The 20,650-nt window shown below is 41.5% G+C and overlaps 4 protein-coding genes across 4 annotated transcripts; 2 read left to right on the top strand and 2 right to left on the bottom strand.

Moving 5' to 3' along the window:
* Nucleotides 1–553: 553 nt before the first annotated feature.
* Nucleotides 554–11,490, top strand: PCYB_081740 (hypothetical protein; the record flags this gene model as incomplete). The annotated part of the gene is made up of 2 exons (XM_004221912.1): nucleotides 554–3,508; nucleotides 3,610–11,490. 2 exons carry the CDS (start codon nucleotides 554–556, stop codon nucleotides 11,488–11,490), a joined length of 10,836 nt encoding a protein of 3,611 aa, XP_004221960.1.
* Nucleotides 11,491–12,745: 1,255 nt separating this feature from the next.
* PCYB_081750 (endonuclease) lies at nucleotides 12,746–14,050 on the bottom strand (the record flags this gene model as incomplete). The annotated part of the gene is made up of 1 exon (XM_004221913.1): nucleotides 12,746–14,050. A coding segment is annotated over one exon (1,302 nt), but the record flags the coding sequence as incomplete, so codon positions are not given.
* Nucleotides 14,051–15,374: 1,324 nt separating this feature from the next.
* Nucleotides 15,375–16,797, top strand: PCYB_081760 (hypothetical protein; the record flags this gene model as incomplete). Its single annotated transcript, XM_004221914.1, has 7 exons — nucleotides 15,375–15,533; nucleotides 15,632–15,757; nucleotides 15,815–15,957; nucleotides 16,061–16,106; nucleotides 16,191–16,274; nucleotides 16,458–16,509; nucleotides 16,685–16,797. The coding sequence occupies 2 exons, from the start codon at nucleotides 15,375–15,377 to the stop codon at nucleotides 15,755–15,757; spliced, it is 285 nt and encodes a 94-aa protein (XP_004221962.1). The 3' UTR covers nucleotides 15,815–15,957; nucleotides 16,061–16,106; nucleotides 16,191–16,274; nucleotides 16,458–16,509; nucleotides 16,685–16,797.
* Nucleotides 16,798–17,523: 726 nt separating this feature from the next.
* Nucleotides 17,524–19,222, bottom strand: PCYB_081770 (26S proteasome regulatory subunit 4; the record flags this gene model as incomplete). Its single annotated transcript, XM_004221915.1, has 2 exons — nucleotides 19,105–19,222; nucleotides 17,524–18,818 (listed from the first exon to the last, which is right to left on the bottom strand). Exons 1-2 carry the CDS (start codon nucleotides 19,151–19,153, stop codon nucleotides 17,524–17,526), a joined length of 1,344 nt encoding a protein of 447 aa, XP_004221963.1. The 5' UTR covers nucleotides 19,154–19,222.
* Nucleotides 19,223–20,650: the final 1,428 nt, after the last annotated feature.

Here is a 20,650-nt window from a genome sequence, read left to right on the forward strand (position 1 = left end):
AACGTATCTCCATAGTAGCACATTTCTTGTGAACTCTTTTTGTATTTCCCCGTTTTTTTTTTTTTTGCATTGTATACATGTGAGTGTATATAAATGCGCGATAGGAGTTGCGTTTGCGCTTGTACCTGTGGCAGTTACATTTGGTAGCTTCGCGTCGAGGACTGCGCATGCGTAGTTGCATTTGAATAGAGCACACGCACCGCGATCACCTTTGGCACGACAACACTCATAGCAGCTGGTCTGTGCAAGCACGTATGACTGTTCACGTGTACGCACGAATGTAGGCAAACGCGCATGTGCCCTTACGTATGCTCACGTTTGGGTATCACGGGGTAACGTCCACGGCAGGCGGCAGAAGCGCAGGAAGTGGCACACGGAGTAGCACGTAGAGTAGCAAGCAGAGTAGCACGCGGGGTAGCAAGCAGAGTAGCTCGCGGAGTAGCACGCCAAGCAACTTGCGAAGCAACTCGCGAAGCACCTCGTCGACGCGCATGCAAACCTTGCCGACTTGCTCAAGCCTACGTCACCCCGTCCCGTGTTATGCACATTTATAATGGATAGGGGAAGAACTAATGGAAGGAGAAACAACGATGTGATGAACGCACTGAGAGAAGGGAACATAAAAAATGAAAATGTAGACGAACATCAATTCTGGACTAACATCGACAATCAGTACTTCTCCAATTTTGACAAGAGATTAATTTCTGCCTTTGAGGACCACATCAAATGCACAGATTACATATGTAATAAAATAAAAAACAAAAAAATTAATAAAAAAATTTTCCAAAATATTAACTGTTACACCAGTTCAGTAAAAATAAAATTAAATCCAAGTGAAAGAAATAATGACACGTCCAACATTACCGATTACATTTCTCAAAATAAAAATCTGATTTTTAAAAACGAACAGGATGAAAAGGGGAACGAAAATAACCAAGCACTTATCCCCTTTGTGGATATTGTAAATGAAATAAAAAAGGAGGAAAACATTTTAGGCTTTAATCCAAAAAGTTACGCGTACGACATTGATAAAAAAATTACCAATCTTGAAAATTTCACATCATGTGAAGAAAGAAAAAGCATTATCGAATTTATGCCAATGGCGAGAAATGAATTCTTATTGAATACTTTGCATCATCAGAACTTGAGGAATGGTCATCCTGGTGGTTTCCCCTTCAGTATGGGCAGAAATTTGAGCCATATTCACGCGAGTAATTTCAAGGAAAACAATTTCTTCATGAGGGCACTCCCCATGCCAGGTCCTCCTACCCTCCTTGGAAATGGCCACATGCTTGACATTCAGGAGAATTTCAGAAATGGCCATCCGCACAATGTAGAGAATTTGGGCTACATGGTTTCCCCACCCTTGGGTGCTACTCACCATTTGAGCGTAAGGAATGCGAACACTCCCTTTGTGAATATAGTCGATAGCAGTGTTAGTCATGGCGTAAACAACAATGGAAGTGGCCACTTGTCCAATTACGCCCAGTTTAAAAATACCTCCAGGGAATCAGGTGTGATGTCAGAATTTAAGAAGATGGGGAAGGGGGTGGGGGAAGTAGATGCTGGCTCGACTCCAAGCAGCGCATCCCCAATTACAGATGTCGTGTCGACAATTAACGATCGGAAAGTTGGCAAACTGGCAGAGGACGCGAATAACGGTGCAAAAAATAAAGAGCACCATAATGACACGAACGTGCACGTTAATCCAGGAATTGGAAGCACAAATGCGAGTCTTCTCCCGAATGGCAGAAATGACTCGAATAATTTAATGGGTAACAAATTGAGCGAAGCAAACAAGGCAAGCCTTCCAAACAGCAACGTCCTCCACCCCTTTAACGCAGAAAATGCGAACACAGGATGTAACAACGAACTAGCTAACCACACGAAGGGCTGTAACTTATCTAACCCAAGCATGGCGAACCATTTGGGGGAGAATTTGACCGGTGCCAATTTTGACTCGACGAAAATACGGGGCAACAACGGCGGGAGGAATCATTTGGATAATCCAACCGGCCAGAACCGACTCGAAAATTTCAACAACATGAATAACATCCAAAAATTTGAGGCTTTCCCTAACAACTATCCATTCTTTAATAACTGCTTTGGTAACAACAACTCGCTCCACAAAATGAACGGTGTGGGTGTTGGTGGGGGAATGAACATGAGTGTGAACATGCCCATGCAAAATAACAACTTTTTACTGATGAATAGCCAATTCGACAACAAGATGAGTGAAGAAATGAACATGTTCCCTTGTGCACTTTCCGATATGACTCGTGGTATATTTAATCCTGCGAACAAGGGAGCAGGGCTCAATGGCCCTCAAGGCGACAGCTACAGTGGGGGTAAGAATGGGGAAAAATCTGGTACTAATGTGAGCAACGGTAATCGGAGTTACACCGAAAAATTGGGGGCCAGAAATCTTCCCAATTTTGGAAACACGCAAAATAATAAAAGCATAATAAATTTTGAGCATCTCCACATGAACAGTCGTATGAGTCATGGAATTGATGAACACTCCCCGATGTTCTTTGACAAGCAGGGAAACAATAAATTTCCGACGCAGAATTATCCCTTTTCGAATAGCCAACTCAATTTAAACAACGGAATTGGTTCTTACAAAAATGACGTGTTGTGTGGTAAACAGTTTATGGGCCCCCCTCCTCCAATGTATGGTAAAGGGTTTTACCATCAAGCTGATTTGATGAATTACGAAAATGTGATGATGTCACATAGGGGTGAAGGTAACATGGGAGATCCTTACGACCAATCGCTTAAATCTAAAAGTGCAAAAGTTTCCTCCAAAAAGGGGAGTGAAACGAAGTTGAAAAAAAATATCGAAAACTATGAACATTCCAAGTCGCAGATGGAAAAGGGGACGACTCTCTCCAGATCCAGTAGAACGAACAAGCAGGACTCCAACTTCTTTAACCCCTTTTTGAATAAGAAATACGATGGAGTTGGTAGGCTGCCCTATATTCAGAACAAACCTGTGCCCAACGGACTCCACATCTCGATTTATATTCCCAAGAATTACGACTTTAGCGAAAAGATCGACGCGGATGGTGAGAACCACGGAGATGCAGAAAAGAGCAACGGTGGGGAGAAAGCCTTTGTGAAGCGAAACAGCGGTGTGCATGGAAACGGAGGTAAGGAAGAACAACCGTCTAAGGAGGAAGAGGACCTACACGAGAAGGAAGCGCTAGCCAAATTGCTTACCGAAATTACTTTTGGCGATAGAAGGAACATACTGAACCCTAAAATGTCCGTGCAAGATAAGGAAAAATGTTACAACAGCATTTTGGATGAATTGAAGAATTATGCATCCTTGCCAATTATTCTGGGCAATATTTTGCCATACTGGGAAAGGCAAAAAAAGAAAAATTTACTTTATAAGGTAAAAAATTTGAAGCTGACCAATGCTAAGTCAAAATACATTCACATCAAGAATGTCAATAAGAAGATAGCATGCAGGAGAATTAGGAAAAGGAAAAAACGGCTATCAGTACGTAATGACCCCAGTGGAAAATTGAAAAAGAAGAAAAAAAAAAAAAAAAAAAAAAAAACATTACAGATGATGGTGCCTCTTTAACGATGAAACTAAAGGAAAAGGCAAATGATCCGGACAAAATTGAAGATGAAGTTGTGAACAAAAGTTTGGATAACTTAGAGAAGGAAAAATACAAATTTGATAATAACACCAACAGCTTAGAACTGACCGACGCCGAGTTAAAGAAGGTGCACAACGAAAATAAGGATGACGAATCTGCAAATAATGTGGATAGTAGTGAAGCAAAGGAGGAGTCCAGTAAATCGGAACAGGCGCAGATAGAGCATTCGGGCAGCGACGTGAGGGAGGAGCAGCAGAAGCAGCTTTCCCTCAGTGAGCAGGCTGTGGAAGAGAACACAGATGCCGAAGCACAATGGGAGGCTCTTTCAGTACCAAAACGGGGAGAAGTAGAAGATATAAAAGGTGAAAGAAAACAGTCATATATACAAAGTGAAAAAATAGAGGTTGGAAAAACTAACCTTTTAAGCGACACCAATGAGGATAAGCATAGCCATGCGGTTAATAGCCAAATGGAAGAATCGTTAAATATTTGCCCTCCTAGTAACATGAGCGAGAGCAAGGAATCGCAGGAGCCGTTGCCCAATGAGGGAGGAGCCTCTTGCCCAGTGAGCAATCAAGTAGACCATGGAGAGACTAACCGGGAAGATCTTCCATCCAATAACACATGCCGAGGTCAGAATAACAATTCGAAAGGATCCCAAAAGAAAAAGAACCAAAGTGTTTACCGTGAAAATCAGAGGAAATCCCCCTATAGAAAAAAATTACTATTGAAGAAGCAAAATAAGTACTACAAATTTCAGTTTCTGAGGAAGTTTAAATTCTCCATTCCGAATAAAGCCACTGTGCCTTTTAATAGTTCCATTTTTTCGCTGCAAAGAAATCAATACAAATCGAATATTTACTTTGAGTTTATATTAACAAATATAAATCTGGATAAATATCGAAAGAATATTTTGAATGTGAACTACAACAACAGCAATTCTATGACGAAGAAGGCACGTGCTTATTGTATAAATTTTAATAAATTAAAAAATCGGAAGAAGAAACTAGTTAAGAGGAGTACCTCAGGGCTGGGCGAAATGAAGCCGAGTATTTCTTCCTCCTCTGGATTGAAGCGGAATTACAAGAATGACCAGGACAGAGCTGCACGGTGTATCTCCAGTGATAACAACTCTCCACTTGGTGAACTGCACAATGGGGGTGCCTCAGAATTTGCAGTGGAAGCAAGCAGCAACGACGCAGGAATTCTCTTGCCGGGGGAGAACAGTGGAAGCGCAGTCGTCAACTACACCAATGAGAAGAACGTAAAAAACGCGATCGACGCGAAAAGTGCGATCGATGCGAAAAACATGAAAAACATTAATAAGGAAATATGCGTGCTCTTTTCCCGGTACGTGCACAACATAAAGGAGCAGAGGAAAATCCTGACCAAGCTGCTTGATAGCATAAAGAACGAAAAGAAGAAGCCGTACAAGTACTGGTACTCCATTGAGGACAAAATGATCAACTTCTACATCAATGAGTATTTAAAAAATAAGCTCAATACGAAACATACGTATACGCTATCCAAGCAGATTGTAGATTTGCTAAAGTTAAGAATATTAATTAGCAACAGCTCGCAGTTACCAAATAACTGGACTGAAAAGGCCCTATGCAACATTTGCAGTTTGGGAGAGGATTGGGAAGATAACCCGATAGTTTTCTGCGACTGTTGTTACACGCCCATGCACTCATTTTGCACCGGCTCCAGGAATATTAAAAATTATAACATTGTTAAGAGAAGCTCACAGAATTCGGACAAGAACGAATCGGAGGGGCCAACTGGTAAGCAAAACGAATCCGTTTGGGCTGCCAACAGTGCGAGTAAGAAAAGCGAACCCAAGAAGGTTAACCTTAACATAATAAAGTCGCTTCTTTCGGATTGTTACATCAATTTTAATTCTCCCGTTAGTATTTTTACTGCCTCGAGATGTGGCGAAGTCGGGGCAGATTGTGAAAAAGGTGAAGCGAAAGGTGAAGATGACAAAAATGAGGTTAGCCACCATGTCGAAATGAAAGCCCCTTCGTGCAGCGACCAACACGGGAATGGACTCAAAGTGGAGGGTACAAGCCAGCCATCTCGCGAAGCAATGAACGAAGGAGACGGCCCCAGTGGAGAAGTAAATAAAAATTCGAACCCAACATCCGCAGGGGAAGGTAGCACTAATGTGAAGATCGAAAAAATGGATTCGCTAAAAAATGAAGAGCAGGACGAGGCACCCATTTTGAAAGATCTCCTAAGGAGTAACACAAAAAATGAGTTGCAAAATAAGCAGAGCAACCTTTTGGAAAGGGGAGAGATAACCACCCCCAACCCATCCTACATGATGAACGGCACAAATCTTGCAGCCACAAGTGGAAGTGCAGAAAATAATGCCAACCAAGAGAGTGCAAAAAACCCGGAGGACGAACAATGGATCTGCCCATTATGCTCCTACCTAAGGAATCAAATTTTGTTCATCGAAGATTCCACCGCTTTTAAAATTATCAGAAATTTAAGTGGTCCAAGGAAAAAAAAAGAAATTGAATACTTATCCAGATCTTGTGATGAATTTGGTAACTCCTCCCTAGATATAAAGAACGAATTGAAGGAATACAACCCCCCACAGGAAATCACCATAAATAAGAACAATCCCATCAGTGAGATTTATAAGCATAAATCAATTTTGCTGCTGTTCGATATCGACAGGGATGTTTCCAATTATAAGGAGAAGTACAATACCGACATTAAGGACTCGCATGACTTTTTCGAGAAAGTCATTTTGAAGAATACCCATTTGTATAAGTACAAAATATTTTTCAATTGCATTATTGTGAATAAAGCCGTTCTCCAGGGAGCGGAGACAGAAGAAGGTAAACCTAATAGTAGTATCAGCAGTGGTCACCTGATTGGCTATGAGCAGGCAATGCACACCTCCCAGGTGAATGCACTAAATCCTGAACATCTTAAAATGTTCCGACAGGAACCGTTCCTTATAAACGAAAACTTGGAAGAAAGTGATGCAGATGATTCAAAGGAAAATGAAAAAGAAAAGGAAAAGGATGGAAAGGGAGATAGGAGAAGGAAGGATAGAAATTCGCATCATAGTAAAATATCGAAAAGAGAATTAAAGAGGAGAAATAGATTGAGAGCTAAAAAGGGGAATGCCAACAAGAAGAGTAGCAACACGAATGATGCTAATACAAATGTGGTTGTGAGAAAAAGAGGGAGACCTCTGGGAAGCACAAAATTGAACAAAATTAAGTTGCTTAGTATGAATAATAAAAACAACAGTAAAAATGAGGACAACAATTTAGAAGCCACGCATAGCACTTTGAGTCTTAATAATGGTCTTCAGAGCAGCCCCAGCTGTAACCTTAATTTGTACCCGGTTAATCATAGTAGCCATGTTAAGAGCGAAACGGACTGTGACGCAAATCAGTATGCGCATCAGAATAGCAACCAAGGAATGAGCCAGCCCGAGTTCCGTCGCCAAGAAGATAGCAACGACGTGGATATAAAAATGAGTCTAAAAGAAAAAACACTTGTTGCACAAAGGTATTTTAGCGAAACGAATGCTGATTTGTCCCACTTTATCAATCGCAATTTCCCCTTTTATGAAAACGACTCGGATGAGAATAACCTATTGTTGAAATATAACTACAGCAAGAACTTCTCCTTCATTTTTAAAATCCCCACCTGCTGCATTTGCGAATTTGATTCCTTCTACTTGGGGGGAGGTCCTATCAAGAGAACCAAAAAGAAAAACCAGTGGTGTCACATTCGTTGCGCACTAATAAGCAACTGCGTAATTAATGACAAAATTGAAATTAGCAGTAGGGATAAGACCAAGTATAAATGCTCCCTATGCTTGAGGACCAACAACACGGGAATAATTAAGTGTAACATTGCCGAATGCTGTAAGTACTATCACATATCTTGTGCCACTTCGTCCAATAAGTATCTCATCGAATTGAACGAATCTAACAAGCTAGTTCTGTTTTGCTCCAACCATTCACAGAGAAAAGCGCCGACAGAAATTTTAAGGAAATATCAAATCCTTCGCGAAAAAGAATTTAATAAAAATAAATTGGAAGACAAAGTAAATATGTCCAAAGTGTTTGACGCATACATTTTACAATCCTACCTCAAAATTAGTGACATGAAATTATTCAATTTGTTATCCTTATCATCTCTCTCCATTTTTGAGAAATTTGTTTACTTTAACTATGATAAGTATAGCCAGAATTTGCAGTCTAATATAGGCGTTATCGACGATTTTAATGATTTGTACCAGGCGTTTGATCAGCATTTGTCCAAGGAGCGCAACGATATGATGAGTGCCTTGTCGGATTCAGGCAGGGTGAAAAGGAGGACCACCGTCCCCGAGGTGGAGGCGACCAGAGTGGATAATGAACGAACCAGTACGTCGCTTGCAACGGATACCTTCGCAACGGATACCTCCGCCACCGCCATCGCAACCGCGCCCGATGCGGATGAGGAACAGGGAAAGATGTTTTTGGAGCTGGAGCAGAAGAACCGAACGAAGAACACGGCCATCGATATATTCGACCTAGAAACGATAAATAAAATTAGCAGCACAAAGTGCAACAACATTATAAGCATAAGCAGCTTCAAAAATATCTACAACGAAAACATGCTGGATGAAGATTCTCTCCTGAAATTACTGACACATGATTTCTTGTACATGCAAAAGGATTTACAAGAATTGAACAGTGCCATACTGAGTGATAAGTATAAAAAGTTAAAGAACTTTGAAAATATTTTATTACTGTATCCTCATTTTAATGATTTTCAATTGAGGAGGCTATCGGAGCTTATCCTGGAGAAATATCACATCAATATTGCGAATTATCAGGATGACGATTCTTTTTTTTCCTTTTTCCTTCATTTTCTGTCCTTGTTGAATAATAAAAATTTAATGTTGTGCAGTGTGTGCTTATCCAAGTCGAATTACTCACAGAAGGGGAGGGATGAGAAGAAGTCCGGAAGCAGGGGAGACACGTGCGCTCTGGAAGAAGGAAATAGTAACATCACTGGGAATGGTGACCAGGTTAGCTCCACTGTTAGAGGTACAATGGGTGGAAACAACAGCCACGAAAATAGCAACTACACCACTTACGGATCCAACCTGAGGGAACATCTGGAGAATAAAAAGGAGCGCAGATTGGGCTCTCTCAGTGTACTGAAGAAATGCTCCTTGTGTAATGTGTTCATTTGCTACTTCTGCTGCCACAGAATGAACATCGACATTATTAAGAATTACCTAAACGAGGGAGTGAAATGTAAGCCGCCCAGCCATGCAGTTGTGAAAGGGAGAGAACGCGTTAGAAACCCTACGCGCTCCAACAAAGTCGGAAGACCAAGCAAAAACAAGCATAAACCGCACACGGATGACACGACAAATTATAATGACAACGTGGCAGCAACGGATGAAAATAGTGAAAAAAAACTGGGAGAATCGGTTATTGTCGTTGACACGGATAAATTGGCCGTTGACACGTCGGAGGGGCCCCAATCTGTGGAGAAACAAAATGGAAGTAAAAATGGTTCCATCGATGTAGGTGTTGAGGCGGAGGCAGTTGGTGCTGACGCTGCTAATGCCGCTGATGCCGCTGATGCTGCTGACGCTGCTGATGCTGCTGACGCTGCTGATGCTGCCGATGCTGCTGATGCCGCTGATGCTGCTGATACCGCTGATGCTGCTGGTGACGAGGGGGAGGAGGCTGCACAAAATGGGGACGAACCCCAGGAGAGGAGAAAATCTAATGATAGTAAACTTGCGGACCAACGCTTATCGTCAAAAATTGAGCAGGCAAAAGAACACACGCACGATGTAGCCAAAAGGAAGGACAACGATGCCGATTTTGTGTGTCCGAGGTGCCAATATTTTCAAGTAAAAAAAAAAATAGGCTTCTGTACGTACTGCCCCAGATTAGATGGATTCTTAAACTGCTTTGAAGATAAGGCCAAAAAGGAACTACTATTTGTGCATCCCAAATGCTTAGAATATGTTAATACAGCCTATTGCAAAAAAAATAACATGAACGAAACGAAACCGGGGGCAATTAAAAAGGTTTGTAGTTACTGTAGAATTAAGCATGGAATAGTTATCACGTGCAGTAACACAGACTGTGACATGTCCTTTCATATTTCTTGTGGAATTCTGTTAGGGTGCAAAATGGACAATTTTTTTGGTCGCGTTGATATTTACAATCCTAAGAAGGCCTATTGTTTTAAGCACACCTTCCAATCATGTAAAAAAAACACACTAGCAAATTTTATCAACACAAATAAGCTGTTCTTTTTTGAGAATTTTCTCGACCACCCCTTTAACCATTTGTATAATTTCATAATGGGCACCTACATTTTTAAGCAACTAAATAAGAACTGCGTTAACCATTTGATGAAGCCAATCAAGGTAGAGGAAAATCCGTGCATCAATACCATTTTCGAAAGGACGCAACTGAACGTTTTGAGGAAAGCTACCCATCTCTTGTCGAATGATATTAAAAAAAGCCACAAGAAGAAAACGGGTCTAGGTCACGACCTCGATGAGGAGCAAGTTGCGGCGGGGATCTTCCACAATGAGGACAACACAGGTGGTAATCATGACAACAACAGCGAAACATTTTTTCACAAAGATTTGAAATTCCTAATTGAACACCACAGTAGAAACCCATCCCATGCTCAGAAGAACATGCAAGTAGAGGATGCACGACATGGAACGAACCACATTCCTGATCGCATCATGGGAAAAAAAGGAGCAACAGATAGTACTAACTTACCACAAGATAAACGTAACGCACTGCAGATAGAATCAGATGGTGCAAAAAATCCTTTTGCTATCGCTAGTAACAATGGAAGATTCAAAAACGACCCCTCATTTGTTGACGACAATGCAACAGAAAGCGCAGTCTCAGTGTTATCCGAAAATGAAACAGAAGAACTTCGGTCATTTCAAAATGTTTCCTTTTTTAACTCCAGGGCATGTTCCCAAATTAATAACATAGTGAGCAATAGCTTTATTCATCAAGCGAGAAAGTTCTCTCCGAACCAAAGCATGATGATGATGCCGTATTACAATGGTACCAACATGATCCCCAATAACACCTATCCCTTTTTCGATGCCAAATGTGAGAACATGAAAAACGCTGGACACTTGACCAATCTTGGAATTGTGAAAAGCAATTCACAGGGGGTTCTTTCGGGAAAAAGTGATAAGTATAACCAATTAGAACGAAAGAGAAAGAAATATCTGCTACAGCCGAATGACGAAGTGGCAAAGAAGAATTTTCTCAATGATGGCAGTCCGTTGAGTGTCAACCTAGATATGAATAGCAAAGCGGATGGAAGAAAAAGAAGGAAATATCGAAAAAATAAAAACGGAAACAATGAAAACAATTTTGAAAAACCAAATATTACCAGCAACATGTTAAGTGCACCCAGTGAGCTAATAAACTCAACACAGATGAACAGCAGCCGTACGCAGAACCCAAGTGCTGCTTCCCAGTTTGATGTCAATATGAACAGTACGGCATACCATCTCAACGAGCTTATCGTCAGTAAGGACAAACATTCCGTGGAAAAAGCAAAAGGTACCAAAAAGGAATTGATGAAAATGAACCAAAATGAACTAAAGGAAGAAAAACCACATACACAAAATGACGAACTCATAAAGGAGGAACAAATTTACTGCCCAGTGTGCAAATGCTTCTATGAAGAACTGAGTGACGGTTCCCCAGCGGATGGACTAAATTGGATTGGATGTGACAAATGTCAAAAATGGTATCACTGGATCTGCTGCAAGTATTCCATTGACAATCCCCCCGATATGGAAAATGACTGGTACTGCAACACCTGCCTGAACAGCTGATGCTTCTCCCCTGCGAGGGGAACCTTCGAATAGCACGCAGAGAGTGAATGAAGAGGGGAGGAGGTGCCTGCGCAAGGGTTTCTGCTCATTTGTGGCCCACGCTTCGACTTTTATTTATCATATATATATTTCCCCTTTTTTTTAATTTAAAGTTTTCAATTTTTAAGTTTTTGCCGCTCCCCGCGTGCTGCTTTGTGTTGTGGCTCTTTTTTCGTTCCTTTTTTTGCGTGCCATTTTTGTGTGCCATTTTTGCGTGCCATTTTTGTGTGCCATTTTTGTGCCATTTTTATGCCATTTTTGTGCCATTTTTGTGCCACTTTTGCGTGCTCCCTTTTTTTTAATTCTCGTTTGGCCCCGAAAGAGCGCCCATTTTTAAGTCCATCCTCAATTGGTTTAACATTCGCCTTCGTAAATCTGACCAGCCTTATGAACATACGTCTAAATAGTTGTGAAGGCGAGATGAATTGATGCCTGCACGGCTAGTTCGGGTCTGCTCTGCTGTGCGGGCAGGTGTCCATGCGAGTGTCTGTGCATTTTTTTTTTTTAACAAAATGAAACTTGTTGTTTTTCGTTGTCACCTTTCATTCCTGCTTTTGCCTTTGATTATTCCTTCACTTTGCCTTTGATTTTGATATTCCCCCGAACCCTACACGCTCACCCTTGTGTACGTGTACACTTGCCAATTCGTGTCCACTCGTTTAACTTGTTAAAACAGAACCCCGTTTCGCGTTTAGCGAATAAAAGAAATGTGTGTGCATAAGTATCTGCGTCCTTCGCGTGGGGTACTGCTCATGGGGAGACCACCCATAGGGGAGATTTCCGTACACAGCTTCTGCTTGAAGCACCTGGTAGAAGGTATTTTCCCTTGCACCTATGTTGGCGCGGAAGGGGAAGTGCAATATAATTACGTGGAAATCCCCATAGGGAAAACGCGAAAGACGAGGGAAGGAAATCCCCGAGCAAGATAACCTAAACATGAGAAGCGTAAAAGTGTGCTTCACTACGATGCAGAGAAGATTTTTCCTAAAATCGCAATAAGCATGTGCAAAAAAAAAAAAAAAGGACAACCAGCGACGATGAAGTTGTTAAAAATGAGAGTGCCGTTATGACAATTTGAAGTTTTTAAAAATGGCTGGTGGTGCAGTATCTGCATTCAAATATGTTTAAATGGTTTTATTTTTTTTTTTAAAATTGCAACGGGTGAAAAAGTTTATGACCAAGTAGCCAATTTTTTTTCTCCGCGCGGGACACCTTCAATAAGAGTTGAAAAATACCTTGCGTGCCTGTTCGTATGTAAACTCGTTAACAATGTAGTCGTTAAGCGACATGGATATGCCATTTAGTTTCTGGTCGAACAGCTTGGAATTTTTATACTTGTTAAAAGCACTGGACTCCAAAAAGGTCTCTATCGTTTTGTACTTCTTAATAATTTTGTGCGCCTTCACCGGCCCAATGCCCGGTATTTTAGCGCTGTAGTCGCACCCTGAAAGGATGCAAAAATCGATGAACTGTTCATAGTTTATGTTTAACTCATTCAGCAGTTCATCTTTGTTTATTATATGTCTTTTCTTTTTATTCATAATGAAGCGTATTAAGTTGGGTGCTCCAAATGCCAATGCATCCATATCGTCTGACACGACAATGTCTTTTTCGTGCGAGCACTGAATTGCGCATTCTTTCTCTGCATCATTTTTTGTTATAAAGATTGGTATTTTCTCCAGGGACAAATAGTTATAAATATCGTTGGCCGTTTTGGAGTTGATTTTTATAAAAATATTTTTTTTAAACAAATCGTGAATACCATCTTCGTCCACAACGATTTCCATTTTGCATTTCTTCTGGCTTTTGCCTTCGCTCATGCTGCTGATGGCGCTCTTGTTTTCCCCAAAGTGTTTGTTCGCGCTGTTAGGGGGATTCACATTGGGGTTTGCGTTTTCGCTTGGGCCTATCTCGCCGCTTCCCTTCGCACTGCTTGCACAATGTGCACTCGGAGAGTCCCCACATGGTGGACACCCACTTGGTGAACACCCACTCGGAGAGTCCCCACATGGTGGACACCCACTTGGTGAACACCCACTCGGAGAGTCCCCACTTGGTGGACACCCACTTGGTGAACACCCACTCCTCGTTCCCCCTCCCTTGGATGCGTCTACGTTCAAAATGTCAAAGAGGTTTTTCTTCTTCCTCAGAGAATCTCTCTCTTTCCACACATGCTTCTTACATTTATAATCCAGAGGCTGCAATTCATACCTGGCCCCGATGTCTTCAATAATATAAAGCGTGTTAATTTTTAAGGACTTAAAATACTCATGTTGATTTTTCAGCAACTCGATGCTTTTTTTAATCATGTACTGTCTGACCAGAATGTGTGTCGTCAAGTCATTGGCTTTATATCTCTTCTCACGATTTTTGTCATTAATTACATGCTTCCATGCTACGTACATAAATTTGTATATAAAGAAGGTGCCATCGATTATAAACTTTTTTCCTGTGAAGCTTTTTATGTCATCTATTTTTTTTATGGTACTCGGGATTTTCTTGTTCACAAATTGGACGAATCCTTTAATGGTCATAATATATGGCTACCTCGCCGTTCAAGCTCGCAAGAGTGTGGTGGTGCGGGTGGCGATGCGGGTGGCGGTGCGAGTAACAGTACGAGTGACGCTGTGTGTCCCTGCGCGTTGGCGGATCTGCGTTCATTTATTCACCCCAGTCAGGGCGTCTCAAAATAGGAATACTTCTCTGTGGATGACCCCACCGCTGTGCAATCTACCCCTCTGTTCTTAAAACTAACCCGTTTGTGGCTAATTAACATTCAACCCTACACACACGTATGCAGTTGAGCATGCAGGTTAGATACCCCTCTCCCAACGATTTCGCCCCTCTTGTTCGTAACGCTTCCCTTTTTCCTGCCCTTTACTGTACTCTCCGTAGAAGCATCCTTCCCTTACCGTACAGAAGGACCAATCACTCAACGTCAACTTTGAAAATTTTTATTTTGATTTTTACAAAATGACCAGTCTATTGCTCTAATACCATACAGTGAAACATGAGGGGGGAATAATACCTGGCTCATTTAGAAACGGTAAAATTGTGCTTCCTTTGGGTGTGCATAAGGGAAATGCAAAAAAATCCTTTTCTTCAACTTTTTCCGTTTACTGGTTGAAGATCCTAGGGGGGTAAAACTAGGCGCCTTTACATTGGCTCATAGGAACGTAAAATACGCTCGCCCTTCGTAATGCATATCTTCTGAGGACTCCCTCCTTCGTGTCAACAGAAGGGGGGAAACCGCACAACAGGTGGTATACATACGAGTATATATTACATATTACTGGCTTGCCACACTTGCAAAATGGTACATACACGCACGAGGGTAAAGCGAGGAGATGGGAACAACTCTTGGGGACCTGACCAGCGCTTCTAAAATGGAACTTGGGTAAATAGCGCTAGCTGCCATTTAGCGAAGCTGTAAAGAATGAGAGGGAAAAAACAAGAAAAAATGCCCCTTCGGTGATGCTCCTAGAAAATTGCCATATCGAAAACCCCCAAGGGGGTACACATGCAGGGAAGTATAAATATACATATATTTATATGCACGTTTTTTTTTTCCCCTTTTTTTGCACGTGTAAATAAGGTGTAGCCACCACCCCCGCGGGAGTACCCCTTTTTGCATTTTACCCTAATGAGAGGTATGATGCCCCAATGTGCGCTTAACAAATCCCTCTGCTTGTTCGCTGTGTGATTGTTCGCCATGTGATTGTTCGCCATGTGATTGTTCACCATGTGATTGTTCACCATGTGATTGCGCTCCACGTGGCAACTCGCATTATCCCCCCTCCCCTGAGGAATTTTTTCTTTTCCATACACCCCTTTATAACCCCAAAATGGTGTATGGAATAATAATCCACTCGTCCGAATGCCACGAGAAATACTATTTCAGCTATTACTACGGGGAGGAGAAAATTGCGGAGGAGGAGGAGGAGGAGGAGGAGAAGGAGAAGGAGGAAGAAGAAAAAGGAAAACACGACTGCATTAGACAACGAGTATGAAACTGCAAGAAGGTCCTAATAGTTGGGACCCTCCCAAAGCTACAATTTCGATACACACAAATATCTGCCAAATTGCACAAACACCCTTTTAGACCATTATTAAAAGAGTCCTTGAAGAAATAACTTACTATGAAAATGAAAAAGTGAAAACTGATAATACGATCAAGAATCACAGGGAGAAGTATTTGGATTTGCTGGGCACGTTCCTCTCAAAGTAGGAAAGAAAAAAAGTTGGAAAAATCAAGAACTGTAAAGTGCAACAAGTGAACGCCCTCATGCCACCACATGTGCACACCTTTTTGATTTCCTACAGGAATAACAATGACGAAGGAAAAATAAACGGTGAAGGTTTCTTCCGAATTGTCGATCCCTCCCTTTTCAAAAATAGGATTAACGTTCTGTGGAAAGTTTTGAACAAGTACGGCGTCCAATTGGCTTATCATTCGAAGGGGGGTATCACCCCCCATGCGGAATAGCCACTCCCTACTCAAAGTCGCTTAATCTCTCTACCCCCTTAACAGAATTTGCTACACCTTGGTATTCTATGCCCACGAAAACATTCACCTGGTTAGAAGATAAAAGGCCTCAAAACAAATTTGCCTTCCTCTATGTAGTGTGCAAAAATGCCAAACATTTTTATTTCCCACGCAGGCGGACTACTTCTTGCACACATTTATAAACGCCCTGAGGGAGCAGCACGACGCAGTGAAGAGAAAAAAATACAAAAGTGACATGGTTATAATATAATTTATACCAAGCGCGTACACTCTTATCTTCGAATCTATGCAAACGTTTCGGTGTTTTTTCTTCTCTCTGGGAGGACAACACTTAAAAAATTGCCACCTTGACAACTACCTTTGTTGCTCTTTTTACACGATTCCCGTGAAAAAAAATGTTGAATTCCCCCTCCCCCCACAGGACCTTTTCCACCCAGATACTGTGCTGGCCGTGCTGTACTTCTTCTTACCAAGTTATAAAAAAGGCATAAGCACCTTATCCCCGATTTGTGCATATGCTAAAAGGGCACTTGTTTTAAATCTAAAGGCACATAAAACGGACCCCTTCGTGCACCCATATTTTAAGTATACAAATATATACACTCATACTTGCGTAACCCCCCTCCTTCCAACTACTTTCATGTGCAGAAGGGCAACTGCTGCTGATAAATGAGAACCATGCAAAATTTCTGAACAGCCAAGTTAAGCAGTTCCTCACGGATAAGACACAGTTGAGCCCCAAGAATTCCAAACTTGCTTGAAATAAACATGCCTCTTCTTATTGTTCCCAGCTGTGCATCGAAAAACTGCAAACTGTTCGATGGATTTATCAAGAATAAGGTAATATACTGAATGAAGAACGTAATTAATGTTATGTATAAAAGGGGAGATATACCACCTGCTTAATTTGTGTTTAACCCTTTCCCTTTGCAACAATGTGCTCATCGTTCATGTAGGCACATGTACACACCGATGATCCTACGTCTCAACACCCCCCACACACACACCCCTCTCTCATCGTGCTCCCATTTTTATGAACAAATTTGTTGCGCATAAAAACTTCACAAAGTTAGTCTTAAAAATATTTTTCATTTTTTCGTAAAGGTATAATTTTGTATTGTATTCTTTTTTAGGGGAAAAAAAAAAAAAAAATACATCTGTGAGTACGCAATGTGCGTAAATATGTGTCCATATCGATGCACACGCACACAGTACTACATCCGCGTTACAAAAAAACTCATAACACTTCATAAAAGGAGTGCACTACTCAGTATGGTTCGCTTCACCCTGCAGATGTGTGGCCACTTGGGGGATGCACCCCGAGCTGCGAACTTTACCCGTTGTGGTAAAAATATGCTACTCCTTTTCGCGATGCCTCCTCAATCGTGCATAAACGCACAAGTTGCACAAAAGCAAATGGGTAGGGGGTCGTACATATATATAGCAAAATGCATAACTAATTAGAGGTGTCACCAGCACCTCGAAAGTTACAAGTACAACCCCTCGGGGATGTTGCCCTTTTTCTGGTATAGTGCTTTATCTCTTGCCTTACGCAAGTCCACCTGCGTAATTTTCATTCTTCTTTCGCGCAGAGCCAACAACCCTGCCTCGGTACATATGGCCTTAATATCTGCACCGGATAACTCATCCTTGGACATAACAAATTCTTCCAAATCGACATCTGGGGACATAGTCATTTTGCTTGTATGGATTTGGAAAATTCTTCTCTTCGTTTTTGTGTCCGGATTTGGTAGCTGTATTTTTCTGTCTATTCTTCCTGGTCGAATTAAAGCCGGGTCTAGTGAATCAATTCGGTTAGTTGCCATAATGACCTTAACATCTCCCCTCGAATCAAAACCATCTAACTGGTTTAGTAGTTCTAACATGGTTCTTTGAATTTCTCTCTCCCCTCCACTAGTCGCTTCATATCTCTTCGTACCGACAGCATCAATTTCGTCAATAAAAACGATGGAAGGTGCATGATCTTCTGCCACCTTAAACATTTCTCTAACTAGCTTAGGTCCATCTCCTAAATATTTCTGTATTAATTCTGAACCTACAACCCTTAGGAAAGTTGCCGATGTTTCGTTGGCCACAGCTTTGGCTAAGAGAGTTTTTCCGGTGCCTGGGGGGCCATACAATATAACTCCCTTTGGTGGTTTAATACCAATATCTTCATACAACTCAGGATGGGTTAATGGCAATTCTACTGCTTCTTTAATTTCTTGGATTTGTGATTCTAGGCCACCAATGTCGGCATAGGATTCTAGGGGAGCTTTCTCCACTTTCATAACAGAAACTAATGGGTCCACTTCATCCAACAATATCCCAACGACGCTGTTCGTTTTGTTATTTAGCAGAACTGAACATCCTGGCTCCAATAAATCCTTATCAACAAACGATAGTATATTTACATAATACTCTGGTCCTACTGACGTGGCAATAATTCCATGATTTTCGTCAATCAATTCTTCCAGCGTTCCAACACTCATTGGCGAACCTCTCAAATCATCAATTTTTAGTTTCACATAATTTTTATCTTCTGTCGTTTTTATCTGCTCTTGGTTTGTAATAAATTCTTCTTCCAACAGTAGGTAATCTTTTATTCGTTCCAACTTTAGAAGTTTTAATCTGCATTTCGTATTGGGGGTAACCGTCGGTAATTTGGAATGTCCGGTGACTCCTTTTTTTTTTTTCTTTCTTTTCCCTATATGTGAGGGGGGTGCGCTTTCTAGCTTTTTCTTTTCCCTGTCTTTTCCCTTATCCTTATCATCTTTTTTGCCTAAAGGGGGAGGAGAAAAGTGAAGTCATTACCGGGTGTGCCTTCCACACAAATACGTGATTGCCGGCATTTAAGGGATGCGTTTTTTTTTTTTTGGTGCAATTTTTCTCCTCACACGGCGTTGCGGAGGTAACAGTATGCATACACGTGGGGATATACACATAACCCTATGCTGCCACTTATGGTAGCATTCCTCCCTCAGGGCGATTTTACAAACAAAGTAAAATCCCCAGATCTGCGTCCCCTCTTCGCATCGACGCAGTTACCACAAAAGATATTTTTTTACCTAAAAATCCGTAGGGGTTGTTGTTCATTCCACCTTGCGTGTTTCCCATGGTTTGCAGAGTTAAACAGATATGTGCATACGGGTGGCGGTGTATATGAGGCTACACACTTATATGCTCTACTTCGATGTAAACATAAGGCACGTGCGTTCCCCTTTTGCTCGCGCCTTCTTCTCCTGGGTTATAATGTACCACGTGGGACTTTTTGCAACGTGCTTACGCGCAAATCGGGATGTGCTAAGTTGTAAATATATGCGCACGGTGTGGCAATTATGTATGAATGTTCGGGCGTGTGCACAATGGTGTATGCGCTCTTATCATACGCAGTTCGGGCCGATTTATTGTGCCTCTTTCGATTCGCAAAATTTTTATTCACATTTCCACGGATGTTCGCTTAAGCTGTTGCTCGCGCGCTTTTTCACTTTCCCTTTATCTCTTCGTTTCTGTTTATCCCTTCGTTTCTGTTTATCCCTTCGTTTCTGTTTATCTCTTCGATTCTGCTTATCTTTACGCTTTGCGCGATGGTATTTTCTTCCTCTTTCAGTTCAGCGGTAGCCCCCCTCTTTCAGCACTCACACATTATTTGTACTTCACTTCCTCACAAAAAATGTAGAGTTGGAGAGATAAAAAGTGCCTATCCAAAGGGATACCCCTGCGCACAAAGCTGTATTAACGCGTTCACGCATCCGCTTACGCGTACATATGTACGTAAGCATGTATTTGTGAATATGTACACGTACATGTATGCACGTTTACATGCGTTAAAAAGAGGTAATTTTTTTTTTTTTTCGTTCGTTTTTCTGGCGAAGGGAATGAATAAAAAAAATAAAAAAAATTAAAAATGGCTAAAGGACGAGTATTTTTGCTTGGCCACACTTCAGCCAAAAAAAAAAAAAAGAAAGCAAATGGGGGGAGACTTCCAAAAAATGCCTCCCTTTAAGCGGTGCACATGTACGGTTTACCTGTGCAGCATGCATATGTACATATAAATATACATGTATATATTATTTACGTACGTGCGCGATTGCCCCCAACCGTGCCACGCAAACTAAAGCGCTGCATTTATGGCCACTTCATCTGCGCGCAGCTAACGCGTTGCAATATGGTCTTTGGGAAAAGCAGTACTCCGATTATACGCCCCCACCACCCTTACGCCTTGGCATAGGACTCATGTGTAAGTTGCGCATAGGCGTGTTTGAAGTAAACGTACAACAAGCATGTTTATATTATACCCATATTTTCTGCCCGCATGGCGAAGACGTTTTAACCTAAACTGTGTACATGATTACACAATTATGTGTTCAATTGCCCCCTCGGCTTTTTCCCCCTGGTGAACTTTTAAAAAGCTTTTAATGCATATCTTTCGCAGATATTTATGTACGCATACTACATACGTACACTCGAACACACATGTGGGGGCATTGCTTTGTGTCCCCGCCAAACCACTTGATACCTTAGCATGTTGCGTGCTGCGTGTTAATTCCTCGCTGAGGTCATTACAGCGTTTGTAAAAAGGGAAAAAAAAAAAAAAAAAAAAAAAATATTACT

The sequence above is a fragment of the Plasmodium cynomolgi genome, chromosome 8 (genome assembly GCF_000321355.1).
Source record: "Plasmodium cynomolgi strain B DNA, chromosome 8, whole genome shotgun sequence".
Classification (NCBI taxonomy): domain Eukaryota; phylum Apicomplexa; class Aconoidasida; order Haemosporida; family Plasmodiidae; genus Plasmodium; species Plasmodium cynomolgi.